The sequence below is a fragment of the Phyllopteryx taeniolatus genome, chromosome 9 (genome assembly GCF_024500385.1).
Source record: "Phyllopteryx taeniolatus isolate TA_2022b chromosome 9, UOR_Ptae_1.2, whole genome shotgun sequence".
Lineage (NCBI taxonomy): Eukaryota > Metazoa > Chordata > Actinopteri > Syngnathiformes > Syngnathidae > Phyllopteryx > Phyllopteryx taeniolatus.
In genome coordinates this window covers 20,371,490-20,396,089 of record NC_084510.1, presented here as the reverse complement: position 1 = coordinate 20,396,089, position 24,600 = coordinate 20,371,490, and the positions used below count along the sequence as shown (strand labels likewise).

The 24,600-nt window shown below is 38.3% G+C and overlaps 1 protein-coding gene across 2 annotated transcripts; it reads left to right on the top strand.

Annotated features, from left to right (window-relative positions):
• The first annotated feature begins 68 nt into the window (after window positions 1-68).
• On the top strand, window positions 69-24,514 carry znf362a (zinc finger protein 362a). Of its 2 annotated transcripts, XM_061783572.1 has the most exons (10): window positions 69-836; window positions 2,769-2,933; window positions 11,734-11,800; window positions 12,088-12,259; window positions 16,939-17,058; window positions 19,272-19,575; window positions 20,260-20,484; window positions 20,641-20,719; window positions 21,898-22,056; window positions 23,186-24,514. In XM_061783572.1, the coding sequence occupies exons 3-10, from the start codon at window positions 11,735-11,737 to the stop codon at window positions 23,339-23,341; spliced, it is 1,281 nt and encodes a 426-aa protein (XP_061639556.1). In that variant the 5' UTR covers window positions 69-836; window positions 2,769-2,933; window position 11,734; the 3' UTR covers window positions 23,342-24,514. The 2 variants fall into 2 exon arrangements, with proteins under 2 accessions (XP_061639556.1, XP_061639557.1); XM_061783573.1 differs by lacking the exon at window positions 69-836 and having other exon boundaries at window positions 2,514-2,933; window positions 12,094-12,259.
• Window positions 24,515-24,600: the final 86 nt, after the last annotated feature.

Genomic DNA, 24,600 nt, shown 5'->3' with positions numbered 1-24,600 from the left:
ATGCTCAAATGATATATTGTGCATCCCTAGTGGTAAGTGTTGGATCTGTTACATGAGAAAAGTAGTGCTGCCACTTTGTCCCAGTCAGACAAGCATCACATAAGTTGACTGCACTTTACGCATGACACACTTTACTGATAACAGACCCGCTAATAAACAAGTTGAGCCAAAACAACATATACCTGTTTGAATTAGTTTACAATGAACAGGTATATTATTATTATTGGCCATGTTGCAAGAAGTTAGTCTGATGCTGACAATGATAATTTCTCCTTTCAGCACTGTCGTCACAACACGTTGCTTATGCGAAGCTAGACAGCCAGCAAAGTAATCAAGAAAGCGCCATACACAAGGCGTTATTTTCTTCTTTTTATGGAAGTCTCTTGTGCTGATACAAATCTCAGTTATAGTAACTGAAACCAGAGATGCGGGGAATTGAGTCAAATACTTGTCTCGAGTCAACTCGAGTTGCCAGATTTACGACTTGCGACTTGCTTGCCAAATACTTCAGAAAGACTTGACTTTGACTTGAACTACATGACTTGACAAGTCATCTCATTTAGAGTTGGAAATCTGCATTTTAATTGAAAGTATGCCTTTTTTTTAAGAAATAAACTTTTTTTGGGGGGGGGTCATTTGCACCAACCTGGCAACCACAGTCTGCATGAACAACGATGGAAGGAGCTCCAATGATAATACAATGTGGATTCCAAATATTATGTTGTCAATTAAGTTTGTAAAAAGAGGACGGCAACCTGCATGGTTTGCAACTCGCCCATTAAAGACACGACGACGACGTTGAACTTCATCCGTCACTACAAAACTCACAAGGACAGGTAAGCTAATTTAACAGCTTAACTACTATAGCTGGTCAAACATTAAGTTTCATAAGTTTCACTGGTTTGGGATGATTAAAAATAAAAATGATATGCTTGTGAACGTTTTAGTACAGCTAAGTAACGTAACTAGGGTTGGGACGGTTTATGATGATTGTCTGAACCTTTCGTTTTGGTTCATAGGCACGCAAAAGTCTCTCTTTTTTTCCCCTCTCTGTCTCTCTCATGCACAAGAACCGAAAGTACATTACGGGACTGGGGCGTATACTTTTCTAGTGCGACTTCCCTTCCCCACTATGCAAGTACAAAGTGACGTCATTTCGTTTGGCTGCTCAGTTGTGAGTTAGCTGTGCTCAGCTTCCATAAAAAACCACTCCAGCTTGCAGTTAGCAAGCTAACGATGGCTACACCCCGAAAATGCGTCTTCGCTGGATGCCTCAATTTAGAGAACAGCTCGGTGACGTTTTTTAAAGCACCCCAAAAATGAGGAAATAAAAAAGTGATCGATTGACTCCTTAAATACACACGCAGATGGCGAGCTGAACATCAATATCACCACCCAACTCTGCAGTGCGCATTTTACGACGGATACTTTTGCAAACTTTCACCAGAGACCACATGGCTTCGTGTGCAACTTGAAACTAGTGAACGGGACAGTCCCGAAAATGAGGTTTCTTAGCCAATATTATATGGAAGTGAATGGGATTTTCGACCAACAAATATTAATTTTGTGTGTGTGTGTGTGTGTGTGTACGTGCATGACCGTGAGGAAGAGGATACCGTATACTGTAGTGGGGGGGGGGGGGGGGTGCCCCAGTAGCGCTTAGTGCCTAGCAACGCTCCTGCATTGAACCCCTGAACCAAGGACTGTCTGCATTTGAGTAACTAATAATACTAATAATAATAATAATAATAATAATTAATAAGGGCGGCACGGTGGGCGACTGGTTAGAGCGTCAGCCTCACAGTTCTGAGGACCCAGGTTCAATCCCCGGCCCCGCCTGTGTGGAGTTTGCATGTTCTCCCTGTGCCTGCGTGGGTTTTCTCCGGACACTCCGGTTTCCTCCCACATCCCAAAAACATGCATTAATTGGAGATTGGCTGGCAACCAGTTCAGGGTGTACCCCGCCTCCTGCCCGATGACAGCTGGGATAGGCTCCAGCACGCCCGCGACCCTAGTGAGGAGAAGTGGATCAGAAAATGGATGGATGGATGGAATAATTAATAATAATAGCGGCACGGTGGCCGACTGGTTAGAGTGTCAGCCTCACAGTTCTGAGGACCCGGGTTCAATCCCCGGTCCCGCCTGTGTGGAGTTTGCATGTTCTCCCCGTGCCTGCGTGGGTTTTCTCCGGGCACTCCGGTTTCCTCCCACATCCCAAAAACATGCGTGCATTGGAGACTCTAAATTGCCCGTAGGTGTGAATGTGAGTGCGGATGGTTGTTTGTTTCTATGTGCCCTGCGATTGGCTGGCAACCAGTTCAGGGTGTACCCCACCTCCAGCACGCCCGTGACCCTAGTGAGGACAAGCAGCTCAGAAAATGGATGGATGGATAATAATAATGGGGAACCGCATATTTGCGCTTTGGCATCCGTGTATTCACCTACACCTGGATTTTAAAAAATATTTTTTTTTGGGGGGGGGCTACCTCCGTTTTTAATAACGTGACCTGTTTGGTCACGTGGGACAGCAGCGCCCCCTGGTGTTGCTGTGTGCACACGCATCAGCCTGGCTCGCGGGCGCGTTCACGTGCATCATTTCCACCAACATGGAGGAAGCGCGTTCACGTTCCCACTCGTCCTCCTCTCTCCCCGAAAATCCCCCCAAAAATGTGGCATGAAATGGGTTAAAAGAAAAAAAAAAGAGCGAGGGAAAAAAAGAGAAAAAAAGAAGTGAAGTGTTGCTTTACGGGGCTGGCTTGCTTGTGCAGGACCCAGAAGTGAACACAACAAGCGACCCGGAAGGTTTCAAGTCCGCCTGACTGCAAATCGAGACGAAAAGAAAGACGAGTAGCGATCGTTCCCGAAAAGAAAGAAAAGAAGAATCCGCTCGGCCGTCTGCTCCATCCTGCGCAGGCCAGGCAGTCATCCATCAGGTTTGTCGCCAAATCTCTTGTCGTCATCGTGTCGCTTGCAACTCGCTCGATCGCTATCGTCGTTACGCAAGTCGTGCAAAAACAAAGTTACCATTAAAAAAAAAAAAAAACGAGCCACTCTGCCTCTCAACGAGCCTCTATGATAAATGTGCAGTAATCCCGCATTACATCGCATACACTATGTACGCATCATGATTCTAGTTGTTGTTGTTGCAAGGCGTGCATCATCCCGCGCATCGTCCCTTAAAGACATCCATCGTGCTTGTTGTAAGGAAGTGTCATCAGGGCTGGTTTTTTTTTTTCTCCCCCGCTCTCGTGTCTCCCCTTCAACTAGCCGGGATATTTAAAGCTGCAAAATCCGAGTCAACAAGACGGCAAAACAGTCGCCCGAGGACAAACGCTCGCCTACTGGGCCCGTTCGCAATCCTGGACTGCGCCCACTGCATGGAAAAATAAATGCAAGGAAGGGGCTGCCATTTTTGTTTCCCTTTTGTCTCATTTTGGGAGAAAAGCAAACGAGGAGAGCAGAGCAGAGCGCGCACATGCAGTGCACATGCAGTGCGCGGCGGGCTGCAACTAGCGAGCGTCACAACGGAACATTGCGTCTTCTTATGTATGGGGCGCCACAATTGCATTCCCATTATTACGACACTCTTCATAAAGAGTCATATTAGCTGATGTTGACTGCCTCTCGCCGAGGCATCTCGCAGTACTAATAATTATATTGCTGCATTGATGATGATGATGATGATTATACAACAGTAACCCCAAAACAAGCAGATCGATGATGATGATTATACAACAGTAACCCCAAAACAAGCAGATAGTTTTAGTCCTACAATACCTTGCTTTCTTTTTACTTTGCATTTCCTGTTTTTTTCCCCCTATAATTATCGTTTTAGTATTGTTTTAGTTTGACCCTTTTATTATGTTTGTGTAATATAGTTATATACATTTTTTAAATTAAACATTTTATATTTTTGTTTTACATTTTTGCCATTTGTTTATTTTGTAATGTATTTTTAATAATTATTTTCATTATCCATTTTGTTTTTATATGATGTATTTTTTATTTTAATATTTGTTCTACTATATATATATATATATATATATATATCCATCCATTTTATGAGCCGCTTCTCCTCACTAGGTTCGCGGGCGTGCTGGAGCCTATCCCAGCTATCATCGGGCAGGAGGCAGGGTACACCCTGAACTGGTTGCCAGCCAATCGCAGGGCACATACAAACAAACAACCATTCGCACTCACAGTCACACCTACGGGCAATTTAGAGTCTCCAATTAATGCATGTTTTTGGGATGTGGGAGGAGAAAACCGGCGGCACGGTGGCCGACTGGTTAGAGCGTTAGCCTCACAGTTCTGAGGTGCGGGGTTCAATCCCCGTCCCCGCCTGTGTGGAGTTTGCATGTTCTCCCCGTGCCTGCGTGGGTTTTCTCCGGGCACTCCGGTTTCCTCCCACATCCCAAAAACATGCATTAATTGGAGACTCTAAATTGCCCGTAGGCATGACTGTGAGTGCGAATGGTTGTTAGTTTCTATGTGCCCTGCGATTGGCTGGCAACCAGTTCAGGGTGTACCCCGCCTCCTGCCCGATGACAGCTGGGATAGGCTCCAGCACGCCCGCGACCCTAGTGAGGAGAAGCGGCTCAGAAAATGGATGGACAGAAAATGGAGGAGAAAACCCACGCAGGCACGGGGAGAACATGCAAACTCCACACAGGCGGGACCGGGGATTGAACCCGGGTCCTCAGAACTGTGAGGCTGACGCTCTCACCAGTCTGCCGCCATATATATATATATATATATATATATATATATATATATATATATATATATATATATATATATATATTTATTTATTTTTGTTTTTTTTTTACAGATTTTTTTTTTAGTTCTACATTTTATTATGTTTGAATTATTAAACAAGATTTATTTTTATTTGTCAATTTTCATTTGTCTTAACTTTGATTATTTAACTATTATATACTTATTATTTTGTATTAAGAAATTTTAAATTTAGTTTGACCTCTTTTACTATTATTTTGTATTATCTTCTTTTTTACCTTTTTTTTAGCATTTTACATACCGTTTGCGTAGTTCTGTTTTTTTTTATTCTGTAATTTTATTTTTTCCATCTTAGTTTTTTAGTTTTACATTTTACATTATTTTGTATATATTTCTAAATTTATTTTCTTATTCGATTTGTTTGTTCTGCTTCATATTTTAATGTATTTAATTTTTCATATTAAATCTTTATTTTAATTTTGGTGCGTTACCTTTTATTATTTTTGTATAACTTAATTTATTTTTAAATTAGATTTTTTTTAAATTTATTGTTTCTATTGTACTGTAAATATTTTTAATGTACTTCTATTTCTTTTTTTATTTTCATTTTAGTTTTGGCTTTTCATTTATTTTTCAATTATGTAATTGTATTTTTCATATTTGTATGTTTTGGTTTTTATATTTTTTTATAGAATATTTTCTTTTATGGGAGGCAGCACAGTGGTGAGTGGTTAGCACTATGTATGTCCTTCACAGTTCTTGGGTTTGAGGTTCGAATCTCTTCTCTGGCCCTCCAGTGTGACGTTTGCGTGTTCCCCCCATGCTTGTGAGCTATTCTGGCTTCCTCCCACGTTCCAAACATGTTAGGTCACTTAAAGACTCTAAATTGTCCTTAGGTGTGAATGTGAGCGCTTCTTTGTCCAGATGTGACCTGTGGCAACCAGTCCTGGTTCACCCCAACATGAACGTATTGATTTACTTTTATTAATCCAATTTTGTACTGCTTATCCTGGTTTTAGTCACAGAAGAGTTGGAGCCTATCCCAGTTGACTTTGAGCGAGAGGCTGGACTTCAGGCCGTCACTATCGAATATTTTTAGGATCAATTAACCTATAAATATTTCGTCAAGGACCTGAGTAATCGATGCCCCCCTTTTTAAATTTTTTTAATTTTTATTTTTCTATAGAAACTACTGACATACATTTTATTCTCATTTATGAGGGCTGGACTTCTATCCTTAAACTGCATATGTTGGTACTAAGTGTATGGTATAAACTCTGTACCGAATAGGTTTTTTTTGTTGTGTTTTTTTTTAACCTTTTACATGGGGCCTCTTGACTTCAGCCTCTGGATTAATCTGGCCCTGGCAACAAAAACACAAAGGGCGAGGATTATGTATTGATGGCCGATCCGTCATTTTTCCCAGTACAGTACAAAGTTATTGTAAATAAATATAAAAGAAAAAGTAAACAACAGCGGCCAATTCTAGAACTAACAGACTTTGTCAACGGGATTTTAAGTGACAAATGGAAACTATTTTTGGACACATTGTTCAGTCCCAACGGTCGGTTTTATCCGATATCTGTTATATCGGGGTCCGTTTTATTGAGGTTCCACTGTGACTGTGAGTGTGAGGAGTAGTGCAAATCATTAACCCAGGAAATCACCATTGAACAGTTGCACCCAAGAAATAAGCACAAAAAACTTCTGAATGCTTCTGATGAATGTGTAGGGCGACACTGACTCTCAACAAAACACTCAAAGTTGCACATGGGATTCTTTGAATCAGGCTCGATTCCAGGAAATGAGTGGCCGAGTTTGATATGGACCGTTTTCAACTGTATGAAAACTGAGCGGATGTATGACAACTGGGATAAAATTTTGAAAAAGAAAAAAAAAATGTGATGAAAACCAGTTGATACCAGAATTCGGGCATACGAAAACTGAAGTTCCTCTGCGTTTAAGCGCAGTGTGAATGGTCAAACAGTGCATGATGTTACTGTGGCTTACAATAATATTAAATATAGTGGTACATTCAAATACAAGTTTAATTTATTCTGTGACCACGCTCTGAAATCAAAACACTCGTCTCAAATCATCTTTTCCCAATGAAATGAATGAAAATATCAATCTGTTCTAGCCTCTGCCACACCCAAATAACAAAAATGTTTTAGTTCTTTTAATAAGGAAAGATAGCTGTCTATAATATTCTACTTTATTAAAAAATATAGATTAATAACATAATTAAATAGAGTCGCCACCGGTAGACTTCTACTACTATTGTGACTCGGTAAGCAGCTGTGATATTCTCATTTTTCGTCGATGATAAAGAATATATGCTTGTGGGTATTTTTATATTATCTGACTGCATGTATTGCTCCATTTGTTTATGTTCAAATATCCCTTGCTTCTAAAACCGAAACTATCGATGCAAATGTCATTCTGCATTGTTTGTCAAGATTAAGATAAGCGGACTTTCTTAAGGCAAAAACTATATTGTTTTAAATGCACAAGGTGTAATTGTCTATGTTCGATGTTTAGTTTGACAGCAAACCTCAACTGGGAGTGGCATTAAACAGCTTGAAGCCTCTTTTTTGATGAAACTTTGTGAAGTGAGTTAAATTGAGGACACTGCCACCACACAGCGCTCCTATCTCAATTATGTGCTGCCACGTCAAAGAAATAAATCGGGCGAGTAACGGCTTGTATCTCGAAAAACCCCTAAGTCAGGTCGCTCGTATCTCAAGGCACCGCTGTATATTTTTAGCACCAAAACCCTAGCTTGTTTTTATTCATGAACATTCAGACCGACTATGCCGCTATATTTTAATGTTGGTCATGATGGTGGTACTTGGAGAGAAAAGATTTTTTTTGTAGTTAGTATAGGCCATAAATCCAAAACAATACAATGAAAAACAGTAATTACGGTGGTAACTAAACGTGCCTTTTACTGCCATATGATGACATATACTTACGCTGCAATGCAAACAAGTTCATTTTGTGCCTTTTGTCACCCGACGACAAACCCCCCTTGTATCTCTCGTCCCTGCACTGTGCTTGGTGGAGGTAATAAGATCGTTTGATTCCATGGTAGGCTGAGGTTGTCTTTACGTGGTCCAGATGTGCAGGACCTAATTTCTGCATGCAGAAATAATCAGTTTTTCCCCCCGCCAATTTTTCAGTCTTTTGGAGACATTTCTCATTGCATACTTTGGCACTCTTGCACCATTCCTGCGTGTGTTTGCTTTAGCCAAGGCATAACACTGTTCTGCGTACGCCAGCCAAGAGCAACAACAAAAAAAAAATATATCGGTCCTATACACCCCCACTAAATATTTGTCTAATGATGTCGGGCGCAGTGGATCGCTTTCACGTACTGCAGGCTCGTCTAATTTGCGGGAATTGCGCGACACTTGAAAAATGCTCCACCGACTGTGCATTGCTTTTCATAATGCACCGAAACACTTTATAAGTACACTATGTACTGATAGTTTGTGTCACCTTAAGTCAGTACTTGATATTTGCAGAAGCGCAGAACAGTAAGTGTACTAACTGTCTCGTCATCCACAATTTTGCTACCATGACAACTGAGATTAGGTTTTAGTGTAATGGAGTCAAAAATAGATGAGGGGGAAAAAAAAATCACGAGTAACCAGCATTAAGCCTGTCAAGGTCAGAATGCTAAAGGATGCTGTAGCATTTGTCCCTTTAATCTGACAAATTGTATGGTCCCTTTAATCTGAAAAATGGTACGGTCCCTTTGATCCATGTGATGGGAAACGCCAAAAAATCTGAAAATATATTTCTCTCACAAAAGTGAAAACATTTTAAATTTGTATGTTGGAGTGATATATAATTTTTGGATTATGCAATTGTATTTGTATTATTGCAAATTATTTTTGTATCATTTAATTGTTTTTACTTTCTTTTTCTATTTTACTTTTACCTTTTATTATTTTGTATTATGTAATTTTTATTTTACCTTTTTGTCGAATTTTGTCTTTTTGTCTTTTAAGACATGCAGCCGCTTTGAATGACAAATGGTAGGCTGCTATCCATGTGACGCATGTGAATCAGAACGACAAAAAAGAATAATAATTCCTGTAACAAAAGTTTTTAAAAATTCGTAAAAACGCACATCTGACATTTCGGCGGACCGCACCATCTGTTTCTGGGAGAGGGTGAAAGCTTTCATTGTTACTTGAACTGCAAGAAGTTGACAACGTGAAGTTATTATTAGTACTGTGTCATTTTTAGCAAGTTAGACTGTACCACCATGCTCTTCCCATGTCTTTCAGCCTAGGCTAAAATGCTTTGCAATTTACAATGACGTTCCCACAGGGTGAAAAATGGTATGGTCACTGGTATCCGAAACAGAAGAGAAATTCCTCTAGCAAAAGTGGAAAAAAATGTCCATATTTAAGTTTTTATACTAATAAGCAGGTGACTTTCCTCATTGTGGAAAGGGGAGCTCAGTTGTTTGGATGATTGAAACCTAAGATTAAGTTTGCATGTGGTGTGACACCTCCTCCCCGAAAAATGGTGCAGTCCCTATGAGTCCTGCTATGTGACTGGCAATGGCAAATTGCTTCCATAAAAGTGAAACACTGTATTTTAGAAGACTTAGATAAGTGGTGCAACACAATAGAAGTCCCCCCAAAATGAAAAATGGCCCAATCCTCTACGATACATGTGAAAACCACAAAAACAGAAAACAAATTCCCCCAAAACAAAAATGAAAATGTTGTTTGACACTTGTCTCTTGTTTGTATGCTAGTTAGCAGGTTACTTCCTGGTTCATGTAAAACTTAGGGCATTTAGGCAGCCAGGACTGTACCATTTGATGTCTGTCCCATGGGAAACTCTTACATTGTTACTTAAGATTGTAAAATGGTAAAAAGTTGACCTTGAGAGCTGAGTTAAAAGTTGTCATGATCGAAGTCATGACACTACTAAGATTAGGTGTGCCAATTCCTCCATGATACATGTGACTCAGAAACACAAAAAAAAAAACAAAGTAAATTTCCCCAAGATTGAAAAAAATGTGAGACATCATATTTTTGTTTGTATTCTAGTTAGCAGGATAGTTCATGGACAATGGGCGGTCAATGCTTAGCCAGACAGGACTGTACCATTTGGTGTCTGGTGGAGGGGAAACGCTTCCACAGTGAGTAGTTGACCTAGTTGAGCTGAGTTAAGTTGATTGAAACCATGACTACCGGTACTAAGATTAGGTTTACATTTGGTGAGACAAGCTGGAAGTGCACACCCCCCAACCCAGAATGAAAAATAGTATGGTGATGGTCCCCGGGATGTACCTGAGTCGCAACGACAGAAACTAAAAATCAATTCCTCTAACAAAAGTGAAAAAAAGGTGAAATGCTGTTTTGTGTTAAAATAATACTTAGCAGGATACTTGGTTCACGGAGAAAGACAGACGGGACTGTGCCATTTACTTTCTGTCAGGGAGAACATCTACCACTGTAGCTTAAAAAATTGACCATGTGGAGCTGAGTTGGTAAGATGGCAGAGGCCGAGTTTAGGTTTTCAATCATCCTGTCACTTTTATCCAATTTTCTTTTCTTTTCTTTTTTTTTAATTGCTACTTCAAATCAAAATGTCTGCCTTTTTTAGTTTTTTCAAGCATGGGTTTTCTATGCTTTCCATCTGCCCCAGAATGAAAAATGGTACCGTCCTGTGATCTTGACCCTTCCACGTGGGATTTGCATTATTGCAATAGCCTTGTTGTTGATGTACTTCTTTCTTGCCACAATACCGCCACTCACCAAAAAATAATTTGAAATGCAAAATAATATGCAGTATGTATTATGATTACAAAAAAACCAATTATTAGCGTATTATTTGTTTCACCAACCTTTGCGGCTGCTGCTTTTCCCAGTCAGTTGTAGGACTTCATGCCTGTGTTTACGCTGATAACACTTTGACAGCAAGGCCCCCAAACAAGAGCCCCGCTCACGTGATCGCATATCTAACAACAGGCATGGACGCCTCTCTTTACAAATGTCTTCACCTTGTTTGCGCAAAGAGCCAACTGAAGATCTAGCTCCTACTCGTTTTTGTGCACATTGTTTCCACACACAGTAGAGTCTAAATTGCAGATAGTGATGTGGAGTTGCAGATGGGTGACACTAGATTGCAGGTGGGCGTCACTAAATTGCAGACGAGTGATGCAAAATAGCAGAAGGGTGACACTAAATTGCACACGAGTGACGCTAAATTGCAGATGGGTGATGCAAAATCTCCAATGAATGATGCTAAATTGTCGATGGGTCATGTTAAATTGCACATGGGTTAGGCTAAATTGAAAATGGGTGACACGAATTTGCTGATGGGTGACAATAAATCTCAGATAGGTGATGCAACCTTGTAGATTAGTGACACTAAATCGTAGATGGTGACACTAAATTCAAGACAGATGATGCTAAATTGCAGACAGGCTAAATTACAGGCGGGTGTTGCTAAATCGCAAACAGGTGAGGCAAAATTGCAAGTAAGTGACACTAAATTACAGATGGGGACGCCAAATTGCAGATGAGTGAGGCTAAATTGTTGATAGGTGACACTAAATTGCAGATAGATGATGCAAAATTTCAGATGGGTGACAGTAAATTGCAGATGGATGACGCTAGTTTGTCCAATGGACACCAAAATTGTGTGGACACATGAAAAGTCGTGAGGACCCATGCCCAGAACTGAACAGGGAGTCGGCCATTTTGATGTAAAGCAGTCATTTCAGCGAATTCCGGTGCTCGTACATCCTTCAATTAGAGGTTTTGTCGTGATAAAGGGTGCGCGAGGGCCCGTTTATCACTCATGCAATATAGTAGAAAACCTCATGAGCATAGGAAAATCAAATCAAAATGGATACTCTGTCAAGAAAAAGGAATTGTGCGCAGATTCCCAGAGAAGTCCACTATAACAACTAGCCATTTTGAATTATTTTTTTTTTTTTTAACTCTGTTCTTCGTCTTTCAGAATGGCTGAACCTCGCTTTAACAGCCCCTATTTTTGGCCCCCGCCACCTGCCATGGCTGTCACTCAGGTGAGTGTTATTTCAAGTCCGCCTTAAAATCTGACTTTTTTCCCCGAAGAAAAGGATGTGGTGGTGTTTTTGCATACATCGCTTCATAGAAATCTCCAATTTTTGTAGTGTTACCAGGCAACATGATCTCACGGAATTCAGTAAGGAGCCGTACAAAAAACAACAACATTATATTACATTCAAATGGGACTATTTTTAGGGACAGCAACAATAACAAACTCCAAAAAGAAGATATTATTTTTTTTTATACAATATCCAACTAAATCTTCTCCCTTCATCAAATGAAGGAGCAGCTGATGGCGGAGAAGATCCGGGCATCCCATCCAGCCCCTGTCACGCTCCCTTCCCAGCAGCCCTTGCTGTCTCCGGCCGGAGGCCAGCATGTGGCGTCCAAAATCCACCAGCCGGACGTCGTCCTGCACGCCAGCCCCGCCCGACCCACCTCCAGCTCACTCACGGGTATTTGTCACAATTATGTATCGATCTTCGCACCGGGACGTCACACGTGCTTCGTTAGCTTTCGCTGATGGCACCATTAGTAAACAAGCCCTTCTATGTACTGTATGTTAGAGCCATTGAGAAAACAAAGTAAAGGAATCAATGAAAATTGCACAAGTTAAATTTCAATGAAGTTAAATCACAGCGGGCCAGATAATTATCTGTCCAATGATGGCACAAGATGGAAAGGAAGTGAAAAGGAATTGAACCACTTTTAATATAAATTAAGATTTCAAATCCTCCGATTTTTTTTGTCAGATTGGACTACTTTCTGATTTCCTTCGCGCTCTGTCGAAGCAAACAAGTTACCTTTGTGTTTTAAGTACAAATAAAAAATAAAAGACATTCATGGACTTCAGGTTTTGGAAAACTGACATTACTGCCTATTTTCTGACATGTTTGGAATCAAGCACTAACCCAATTTGAAATCCTAAGGCCCACCAAAATCTTAAATCAAAACTCTGATCAACCTATGAGGCTAGGATGAATAATTTTCCAAACAATGCTCCATAAATACATGAAAAGCAGTGAGTGGCTGTGTTTATTACATTGAAATAGCTAGCAAGCAAGCTAGTATACTATAGGTAACAATATCAGTCTTTCATCAGGGCTCCAAAATGCTAACTGGAGTGGAGTGGACCACCGAGTCACACAGACATCTCCTCGCTGGTCGACTTTTCAAAATCACCGACTCACACTCCACATTATCCCTCCTAATGTTAACGTGACCTATTAATTTGGCATACGTTGTCTACATGAACATGTACGAGTTACTCAATTTACATGGCTTTTTCGTCCGACATTTGATCGGTCTGATTGTTCATGTGTGAGCCATGGCATACGGTGCATTCAAGAGTAACTCGGAAATGTGTGTTTTAGCATGTTAAAAAGGATAGTTTAATGTTTAAAGGCTGTAAAATTGTGTTTGTGTGTATCAGTTAGGGGTAGCAGGGGAACTATTCAGTGGTGCCTTGTTTTTTTTTTTTGGTTCTGTTACGGCGCCTCTGATCTTGGTGAAGTTTGTATAACTTCTATGTCTGATAAATGTGAATCTCACTCTTGGATGAGCCGCTCACGTGGGCACGTGGAGAGACTCGCCACAGCCACTCCACTCTCACGTCTCTATTCATATGTGTTAATTCCTAAATAATTTTGACTTAATATGTTTTGGGGTTTTTTCAACACGGTTATATTAGATTTTATTGATGAAAGGCCCTAGACAGGCTTACACAGACGCACACGTTTAAAAGTAAAAAATAAAAAAAATGGCAAAGGGGCATGAAGGGCAAAAGGGCAAGGGCCCGGGCACCTAAAGCCCCTCCCCCCAACCCGCACACCCCTGTCGTGTCTGATATCTCTTAAAAAATAATAATACAAATCCTGGAGATCACTAATCAGTACCCAACTGTGAAATCTGTCGTCATGCACAGAAAGGGCCCTGGATGTTCTCAAGCAGCAATCAGAGGTACTGAAGCGAGATCTCATTGATCTCCTAACAAAAGTGCAACGTGTGGATGCTGAGGTTTTTATTAGTGGACCTCTCCCACTTGTACGATTTGGAGATGAACGATTCTCTAGGCTCAGTCAATTAAATAAGTGGCTCAAGAAGTGTGTACGGCACTATCCGTGAGTTTCATTGACAGTTTCTGCATTTTTTTGGGAGCGCAGACATCTTTACAAGGCAGACGGTTTCTGTCTAAATAGACAAGGGGTTAAGTTATTGGCTGCCAACAGTTTTTACTGTGTACGTCATTCAGCGGCCCAAAAAGAAAAACACTGGCCTTGGTGACAAGGCTGAAGGACAAAAAGATGCAGTTGTCCCCAAACAATCGGAGGAACAGGAGATAAGGCGACACGAGGCGCAGACGGATTCATCAGGGTCATCCAAACAATCGGAGGAGCCAGCACGTTGAATCTCCCACAGCCCTCCCTGCCAAAATGGCGCAAAGCCCAACGCAAAACTCACTCTCTACTCGCCTAAATTCTCTGCTTGGTGTGACGGACAGGATGAAGGCGATTGTGAATATTTGAATCCAACGCACACCACGCCAAGATCTTCCTCCCATCCCTCCTCGCCTGAAACCACCGTCCACTCAGATGCGAAGGGCCCCCCCTCCACCCATGAAGAACCTTATCTGCGAATCTGACTGATATCTGTGGGGTCTTTTCCAGAATAAGGCGGACCCCTACGGAGATCAGGCATTTTTGATCCCTGTAATTACAAGGGACAGAAAGTTGGTCCAATAAATATGGCACAAAAAAAGTAGAACTACAAACTTAGTGAGGATAAAATGTGAATCTATCAAACCACTGTCTCCAGTTATCTCTGCGAGACTAGCTCTTTTCAGCATCAGGTCACTGGGTAATAAATCAATGTTGATTAATGACATCATTACAACTATGATCTGGACTTTTTGTTACTAAATGAAACAACGTTGTTAACAGAAAGTAGCTGTAATACCATTTTAAATGAGGCAACACCAGCAAATTTAAATTTTATCAACAAGTGTCGAAGAGGGTAAAAAGGCGGCGGTATTGCTGTTATTTTTAAGTCATTATTTCAGTGTAAAGAAATTATACTCTGTGATTTTAGCTCTTTTGAATATCTCTGTTTTTTTTCGTTAAAGGTGACCCAAAGGTTATTTTTTAAATAATTTATAGGCCTCCAAGAGACAATAGAAAATTTATGGAGGACTTTTCAGAACTGCTGTCAATTATTTGTACTGACTACAACTATTTTGTCATAACGGGAGACTTTAACATTCATGTTGACAATAACACGGGGAAAGAAATATAAAGAACTCTCTGCTATAATAGACACATTTGACCTCTCTCAACATATTAAGAAAGCAACCCACACTCAAGGTCACATTTTAGACCTGGTCATCTCTAAGGATGTTGAAATTCTATCAATTGACATTAAGGATATGGCTATTTCTGACCATTTTTGTGTATTGTTTGAATTACAGATTCTTCCAAAAGTTCCGACAACCTCTATTAAGAAAAGGTATATAAATGAGAGCACTGCCACTAAGTTTAGTCAGCTTTAGAATGGATTTTAAAGTTCTGCTACTGGTCTATAAATCACTAAGCGGTTTAGGTCCTGAATACATGAATGAAATGCTAATGGAATATAAACCCAGTAGGCCTCTGAGGTCGACAGACTCAGGACAAATAGTGGAGCACAGAGTCCAAAGCAAACATGGTGAAGCAGCATTTAGCTGTTATGCTGCACACAAATGGAATAAGTTGCCAACAGAAGTGACGTCAGCCCCAAGTGAGCATGTTTTTAAGTCCATGTTAAAAACTCTTCTTTTTTCCCCCCATGCTTTTTAGAGCATTTCCACTTTTAAATGATATTTCTTGCACTGTACGCTGTTTTAATTTTATATTTTTTTCTCTTTGTTTTAAATGTTTATAAGATGTTTATTTCCTTGTTTTTTAAATGCTTTTAATCTGTGTAAAGCACATTGAGTTACCGTGTGTATGGAATGCGCTAAATACATTAATTTGCTTTGCTAAACATCTGGTTTCAACTGTACATATACAGGCATATGGAAATGCAGATGCACAGACAGCTCCATGAAGCCTGAACTCTGTTTAGAAAAAACAAAACAAAAAAATGATCTTCTTCACATGTCACCAGTCAGCTAAAAATTGCGTGATTGGACCTGATTTCCGATCACATGACCGGATCGGGACAACTCTACTTTTAGGGTATGTCTGGCAGCGCAACCCCAAACACAACACGTTTTTTTAGTCATCGTTTCACTTCAGGTCAGCAGTAATCGATCACTTTTCTGCCACCCGAAAGTGTCCTGGTGCCTATTGCGGGCTCCATCTCGTGGTAAAAAATTAAAAATCACTGAATTAAATGCTCAAACTGTGCCTGATGTTGCAGTGGATTAAACTTTTCTTTGTCCACTACAGTACATTTTTAAGTATAGTTCAGTTGTATTTAACTTTGCAGTACAATACATTTGTGTTTCATTTTTTTTTTTTTACTTTTTTTTTTCTTTTTTCATTTGTTTAGGTCCAATTTGTACTTTTACCTTAATGGGAAATACATTTCAGTTGAGTCATTATTTAAAACAAGTACAGTTTTATTTTTATTTTACTATATTCAAGCACAATGCTAATGTTCAAATTGTATACAGTGTTACAGTGGTTTAAACTTTATTATTATTATTTTTTTTAACCAGTGCAGTATATTTGTTAGGCACAGTTCAGTTGTATTTAAATTTTCAGTACAATAAAATAAAAATTAGATTTTCTTTTTTAATTTATTCAGGTATGATTTGTATTGAACCTTTATGTGAAATACATGAAATTGAACCATTTTTAAAGTAGTTTTAGTTTCCTATATTTAAGCACAATGTTAATGGTCAAATTGTGCATACTGTTAGAGTGGCTTACAATTAATATTAGATATACTTTTTAGGAATAAAACTTCTTGTTTTTGATCAAATTCGCTAACGCTACGTTACCATATTTTAAAGTTTGTCACTCTAGCAGTACGTGGAGAGCTAAGAATTCTTTTAGGTGGTCCTCGGTTTAAAAAGTTTGAGATCCACTGGTCTATAGGCTTGACATCTCAGCGTCTGTGCCACAGATTGTGATGATGATGACATGTTTTCAAGGTCGCATTCTCGGCGATGTCAACTTGAACCTGGACGAAAAAGCGGCCATCAAAGCCAGGGGATTGTGGGAGGACTGGCGTCAGCTCATCGAGCATCCCGTTCGGGCGAACCACCTCTCAGGTAACAGCACAGCGCTCATTTAAAAAAAGTTGGGATGCATTCAAGACCACTGTAGGAAGTCTGAATTTTTAGACTTGGCTGTTTGGAGTACGGTCCAGCTATGTTGCTGCTTGCCCTTTTTTTAAATAAATAAATTCCCATAGGAAATAATGGAAAGTCAATTAAGCCGTCACAAACTCAAACAAAGGAAATGTTTTAAGTCATTTTATCATTGGCATCTAAGTGTAAAAATAAGTTAAACACTACAAAATCTAAGTAAAACTACTCCCTCTTTGAAGATGCCTGTGGGACAATGCACATGTGGGTGAGTAGCTCCCACTTCCTCCTATGTATTCTAATTTTATTATTTCAGTATATATGCTAAAAGTCTTGTGCCCAAAACCGGAAATGATCAAACAATGAGACGACGAAGACAAAAAGGAAAACATTTTACTCATCTTTAACTGTAAACTATTTATCCTTCTCATCTAAATGTAGATATGCATATATTTTGAAATATTATTATGATATTTTATTTTCATTATTTAAGTTTTGTCTTATTCAAAGTGACCCAGCTGAGCAGTAAGGCGTCCAAGCACCCTCTAAGTCAGGTCGCTCGTATCTCTAGGCACATCTGTATCTGTAGAGATCACCAGCTAATCATGTGATATTGAGAAAACTTTAAAAAAAAAAAAAAAAACTACAGACACTTAAATGGAGAGGGCACGTACAAGTATCGATCCATATAGGACTAGCTCATGATCCAAAGCATACCACTTCATGCGAAGAAAGCTACTGTATGTGACAGAAAGAAAGGATTTTTTAAATACATTTTTTTATGTTTAAATTTAAATGTTAATAATTTAAGTAATATTTGTAACTTTAAAAAAATCTGAAAAAAGATAAATAGTTGACAATTAAAATAAAACTACTCACCCTTTGAAGATGCCAAACACACATAAAGGAGAGGGAACATTGTGTGCTTTCACCTTATCAATTTTCCTGGCATTCGTTCGTGCATGTAATTGATCCTTCATTGTTTTGTATTGTTGTTGTTATCTTGCAAGTACCGTAATTTCTCGTGTATAATGGACATTTTTTCCCCCCCAAAAATGTCAAAAATCAATGGTGCGCATTATACATAGGTACAGGGGAAAATGAAAGGGGGGAAAAAACGTTTGCGTTTTATCAATGTATGCCACCATCTAGAGGTTATGAAAAAGCGGTAGACGTTCATTTCAATATGCCACCGCCACCTAAAGGTTATGAAAAAGGTGTACACTTTCATTCTAATATGCCACCGCCACCTAGAGGCTATGAAAAAGGTGTAGCCTACACTTTCATTCCAATATGACAGGGGTACGTATGACTGCATATGTACAGTTGTGCTTATAAGTTTACATACCCTGGCAGAATTTGTGAAATATTGTTAGATACGACTGATGACTGACAATAATGACAACAACCATCATTAATTTCTTTTGTTTTGTTTGATGATAATGCTTTTTGTAAATGCTTGACAGTCTAATTTGAATCCCATTAAAATAAAACTAAATTTGTTTCGCCTGCCCCATGTTTTCTTTAAACAGCACAACTGTGTGTTTTCTCATTTACTAAATAAAAGTAGGGCTGTGACTTTCAAAAGAAGAGCAAGTAAATAAAAAGAAAGTATGTTCAAATGAAGTGCTTAACTTCAGAATATTTTTTTTTAAATACGAGCAAAATACAGATAATACTTCATGTTTAGATCTGGGTAGAAGCAAAATCATGCATTGTAAAATTGGATTATACATAGAATTTTGAGGTCGTATTTTTTATAATTTAGTTTTTTTTATTATTGATCATGTATTTATTATTAATTTCTTCAAATCAGTTTTGTGTTGATTTTGTTTTGTTTTTATTCATTTATTAGTCAAGTGATGGCACAGACAAAAGTCATGTTAACCATTTATTTATTTTTTTCAAAATTAAAAAAAAGGGTTTTTTTTTAACTGTAAAGGCATATTTAAAGTCATAATTTATCATTAATAACCGTTATACAAGTTTAACAAGAAATTTAAAAAATTAACGTACAATAAAGTAAAACTATTCAAGACATGACAAGACAGTTACATAACGGAGTCATTACGTTTTAATTGGACTGAAGTCACCTCCATTGTATGCTGCTACACTGTACATCAGATTCCCCACTTTCCCCGAATGCAGCATTGTCATCATATCTTCTCGCCCATCAGGCGTTTCGCTGGCGTCTAGAACCGGAAACCTCAACAACTCTGAGCTAACGTCCCCGGCCACTCCGCCCTCGGGAGCCTCCACCCCTCACCTGCTCTCCAGCTTCACCAACCCCCATGGGATGGAGCCCGGAAGAACCAACGGAGGTCTCATGGGTCTACTCGGGGTGTCCAAGCCCCCGAAGGACGGACGTCGGAAAATCAAAGCGGAAAACGGCTCCTCGCTCTTGGTGGTGCCGTACCCAATCCTGGCGTCCAGCAATGACCAGTCCCCGATCAGCATCACTGCCAAAGAGAAAACCTACAGGTAGGCACAGTATCTATCCATAGAGATGAACAGCTCGTGATCCCAAGTACACCACATCATGTGCTATACAGCTATGTGACAGACAAGACATGAGTATACAGTATATTTGAATTTTAACTCTTAAAACTTTTTTAAGTTATTTAAAAATGGATTTGTCCCAATGCAAGCAGACAGTAATGAAGCGAAAGTGAAAATCTGTCTGTCTATGGAGAGGAACAGCTCATGATCCAGCACCCCACAGTATTATTACTCTATCTAGCTAGCTAGCTAGCTATCTACAGTGCTGTGAAGCCTTTGTTGTTTTTGGTCAACAGTGTTTTTTTCCTTGGAACTCTGCCATGGATGCAATTTTTGCCAAGTCTCTTCCTTATTGTGGAGTCATGAACACTGACGTTAACTGTGGTCTGCAGTTCTTTAGATGACTTTGTGACCTCCCAGATGAGTTGTCACTCGGAAGGTTCATGGAACATTGATTGTTCCATGTTTTCGTCATTTGAGAATAAAGCGCGCATCTATTTTGATCCAAAGCATACCACATTATGTCTTATGTTTCTATCCAGAAATCATCATATGTTTTATCTACATACAGTACCTACTGTAATCCAAAGCACACCAGATCATGTGTTATCGCTACATGATCCAAAGCATACCACATCACGCGTTCCGTTTGTATGTCCGCCACAGGTGTAAAGTGTGCCCGCTGACCTTCTTCTCCAAGTCGGACATGCAGATCCACTCCAAGATACACACGGAGGCCAAGGCGTACAAGTGCCCTCATTGCACCAAGACGTTCGCCAACGCTCCGTACCTGGCGCAGCACCTGCGCATCCACCTGGGGCTCAAGCCGTACCGCTGCGCCTACTGCGAGAAGTGCTTTCGACAGCTCTCACACCTGCAGCAGCACACCAGGTCAGATATGTTGACATTTCTCTCTTTGTGTCAAATGGACTTCGGTGTATGAAGCAGAACTTCAGTGGCATTGACATGTAAAAGAAAAAAGTAGGATTTGTCATGTGTTTTAGTTAACATTCACTTTTTCTTGTTTATGTATGAATTTTTGCTCAGAATCCACACGGGCGATCGTCCGTATAAATGCTTCCAACCCGGATGCGAGAAAGCCTTCACTCAGTTGTCTAATCTGCAGGTAAACTGCCACTACTGCATCAAATTACATTCAATTGATGTAATTTATTCCTTACAAAATAGAATGGTATATATATTTTGTGATAATTCTTTTTTTATCAAATTTCATTATGACCAAATAAAAAGGTTTTGTCATTTTGTTTATTTGTAAGTTGAAAACTATTATCATTGTTGTTGTTTTTTATTTAGTATATTTTAATGATTTATTTTTACCAAAATGACATGTATTTTTTCATTCAAAACTAAAATATTGTATTTTTGTGATGTTGTAATTGTATTTAATTTTAGTCTTAGAAAGTAAAATATTATAATTGTCATGATTATTTTATTATTACAACCTAAAATTGTATATTATTGATACTTTTATTTATTACAAAGCCAAAATATTATATTTTAATCTTTTGTTTGATTTTTCATTAAAAATTTAAATACAGTAGTATGTTTTCAAGATTATTTTATGAGTTAAAATAAGTGTATTTTTATAATACTTGTATTTTATTTCATTTTAACAAAACTAAAATGCTACAATTTCATATTATTTGTTTAACATTATTAATTAAAAATTAAAAGATGATATTTTCATGATTGTTGTTATTTGATTTTAGTATTAACATTTACTAAACTTAACATAAACTAACAGTTTTTGTAGATGATTTGTACCTTTTCATTGAAATACTAAAATGGTGTAATTTCAACATTTTTCTTTTATTTTCCATTACAATTTTACACACACACACACACACACACACACATATATATATATATATATATATATTTTAATGATTATTGATTAAAAGCCAACATTTTTCATTATTTTATTTTTCATGGAAAATATTTTTTTTTTCTCAATTCTTTTTTTTTTTTTTAAACTGAAATAGTATTGTTCTTATTGTTTGTTATTTTGCTGTTATACACATTACTGTTACTTAAATATTCTATTTTTATTTTTTCATTCAAAATATTTTTTTTCATTATCATTAATGATGATGATTATTTTTATTGCTATTTTAGGATTACTTATTTTTGTATTTTATTATTAAGACCATTGATATGGTAATAATAATATTATAGTTATTATTATTAATCAATGTTAATCTTACTCTCATTTAGGTCAAAACAAATATTCAATTTTTCAGATGTGTTATTTTACATTTTCTTTTTCTTTTTTCCTCCTTAAAGTCGCACCAGAGGCACCACAACAAAGACAAGGCGTTCAAGTGTTCCAACTGCTTCCGGGCGTACTCTGACGCGGCGTCGCTGCAGATGCACCTTTCCGCCCACGCCATCAAGATGGCTCGGGCCTACTGCTGCAGCACGTGCGACAGGGCGTACACGTCGGTCAGTGGCCACGACTTCCTCTTTTGATGCACTGAAACGACATTTTATTTTTTCGCCACAAATCAGTCAAACAACACTCATTCATTCATTGATAGAGCATCACAACAAATCAAATCAAAATCAAATCATCCACGGCCAGATATTCGTATAATGAATGAGAACAACAGTAGCTTTTCTTTCTGTTTTATAACATTTATAAAAAAAATTCAAAGTAGTCCGAACAATTGTTTTTTTGTTAATACGTTAGATATTTGTGTGTGTGTGTGTGTGTGTGTGTGTATGTATTATTATTGTATTCATTTTAATTATATTAAATGTATATATATATCATGATTTTATATATATATAATATATATATATATAAAAAATATTAAATATTAAAATATTTTATCCATCCAACCTGGAAAGGAAAAGTTCATAATCCAATGTATACCACATTATGTCTTCTATATAACTAACACAGAAATTAGTTGTGATGTTTGTTGTTGTTGTTGTTGTTTTTTACTACTTGTAAGGCTCACAATCCAAAGCATCCCCCATCTGTGGCCACCATTTATTGTTGATTTTGTTAAATTATTATTATTTTTTTAATAATGGTTTGATTTAATTTTTTTATTTTTTTCATTTGTCTGTTTTTTTTTTCTTTTTTTTTCTCATAGCTCATAATCCAAAACATACCACATCATGTGTTCTATAGCTATACAACGATACGAAGTGGGTGTCAAGTGCCGCGTACTGCAAGCAAGCCCCTTAACAAAATGAAACAGAAATTCGTTCTGCCGTTTTTTACCACCTTTGTCTATGTAAAGGCTCACCATCCAATGCATACCACATTGTCTGTGGTGACCATTTATTGTTGATTTATTTTTTGATTTTTACCTTTTTATTTTTAATGGCTTAATTTTATTTTTCTATTTTGTAATTGATTAATTTTTTTCAATGGACAGGAGCAGCTCATTATCCAAAGTATACCACAGCGCGTGTTCCATAGCTATATAACTAACATTACGAAGTGGCTGCCCGATAATAAAATCAAGCAGAAATTCATTATGACCTTTTTACTATGTTTCTCGATGTAAAGGCCCGCCATCCAAAGCATACCACATCATCTGCACACCTTGTATTGCAGGAGACCTACCTCATGAAGCACATGTGCAAGCACGCGGCGGCGCAGCACGCGGGGCCTCGGAGGAGCGACGCCCCCCACCACCACCCCCGGACCGATGCCTCGGACCTGAGCGCAGCCGCCATTTTGTCCCGACATCATCTCTCTCTCTCCGTTTAGTAGGCAACGACCATACGACTGATGGACTCGGTATGACCAAAAAAAAAACGAAAAACAAAAAAGTGCCAGAGTGTACTAATATCTTATGAGGTACTACTTTCCTCTTTATTAATTTTATATATATATATATAAATATATATATATTATGTACAACCCCAATTCCAATGAAGTTGGGACATTGTGTTAAACATAAATAAAAACAGTATACAATTATTTGCAAATCATGTTCAACCTATATTTAATTGAATACACTGCAAAGACAAGGTATTTATTGTTCAAACTGATAAACTTAATTGTTTTTAGCAAATAATCATTAACTTAGAATTTTATGGTTGCAACATGTTCCAAAAAAGCTGGGAAAGGTGGCAAAAAAGACTGAGAAAGTTGAGGAATGCTCATCAAACACCTGTTTGGAACATCCCACAGGTGAACAGGCTAATTGGGAACAGGTGGGTGCCATGATTGGGTATAAAAGGAGCTTCCCTGAATTGCTCAGTCATTCACAAGCAAAGATGGGGGGAGGTTCACCTCTTTGTGAACAAGTGCGTGAGAAAATAGTCGAACAGTTTAAGGACAATGTTCCTCAACGTACAATTTTAGTATTCTGTTTTTATTTATGTTTAACACAAGGTCCCAACTTCATTGGAATTGGGGTTGTATGTATGTATGTATGCAGACACACATACACACACACGCATCTCGATTATGTCTAATGAGCACTTTGAGGCCTGGAAAGGACAGACCTTTAACATTTATTGTGATGTCACAGATTGTTCTTTTTTTATACGGTCCCTAACTTTTTTAATGCTCGTTAAGGTATCGTCTATATATAGTACGCATCTTACGTTTATGTAAATATGATGTACTGGGTTTTTGTATCGTCTATTTATTCTTTTTGGCCACGTTCCCTCTGGAGATCACTTATGTTTTTGATCATGAAAACATAAAACAAAACAAAAAAGTTCAATCCAAAGGCCAACATATTAGGTGCACTCGCACAATTTAATAAGATCCCCTATAAGAGTTGTGTTAACAAAATTTGCCTTTACAAAGACGATAATGACAAGTTTAACAATCTGTTTATTATTGTGGTAGCCTTGTGAGTCCTAACACAAAAACAACCTAGGATTGACTGTCAGCCTCTTTTTAAAGAATAAAACAATCATAACGTCAGAGAGTGGTGAAAGATTTGTTATTATTTTTCCTATCACAATGACATTCTTTGATGTGTGCATCAGCTGTCACGGGGTGAGTAGTTT

Bases quoted from the DNA above. Each gene is read 5' to 3' on its own strand.
- znf362a (XM_061783572.1), top strand. From the start codon at position 11,735: ATGGCTGAACCTCGCTTTAACAGCCCCTATTTTTGGCCCCCGCCACCT. The intron at 17,059-19,271 runs GTAACAGCACAG...CTCGCCCATCAG, and splicing joins TCGGGCGAACCACCTCTCAG to GCGTTTCGCTGGCGTCTAGA. The intron at 20,485-20,640 runs GTCAGATATGTT...ATTTTTGCTCAG, and splicing joins CACCTGCAGCAGCACACCAG to AATCCACACGGGCGATCGTC.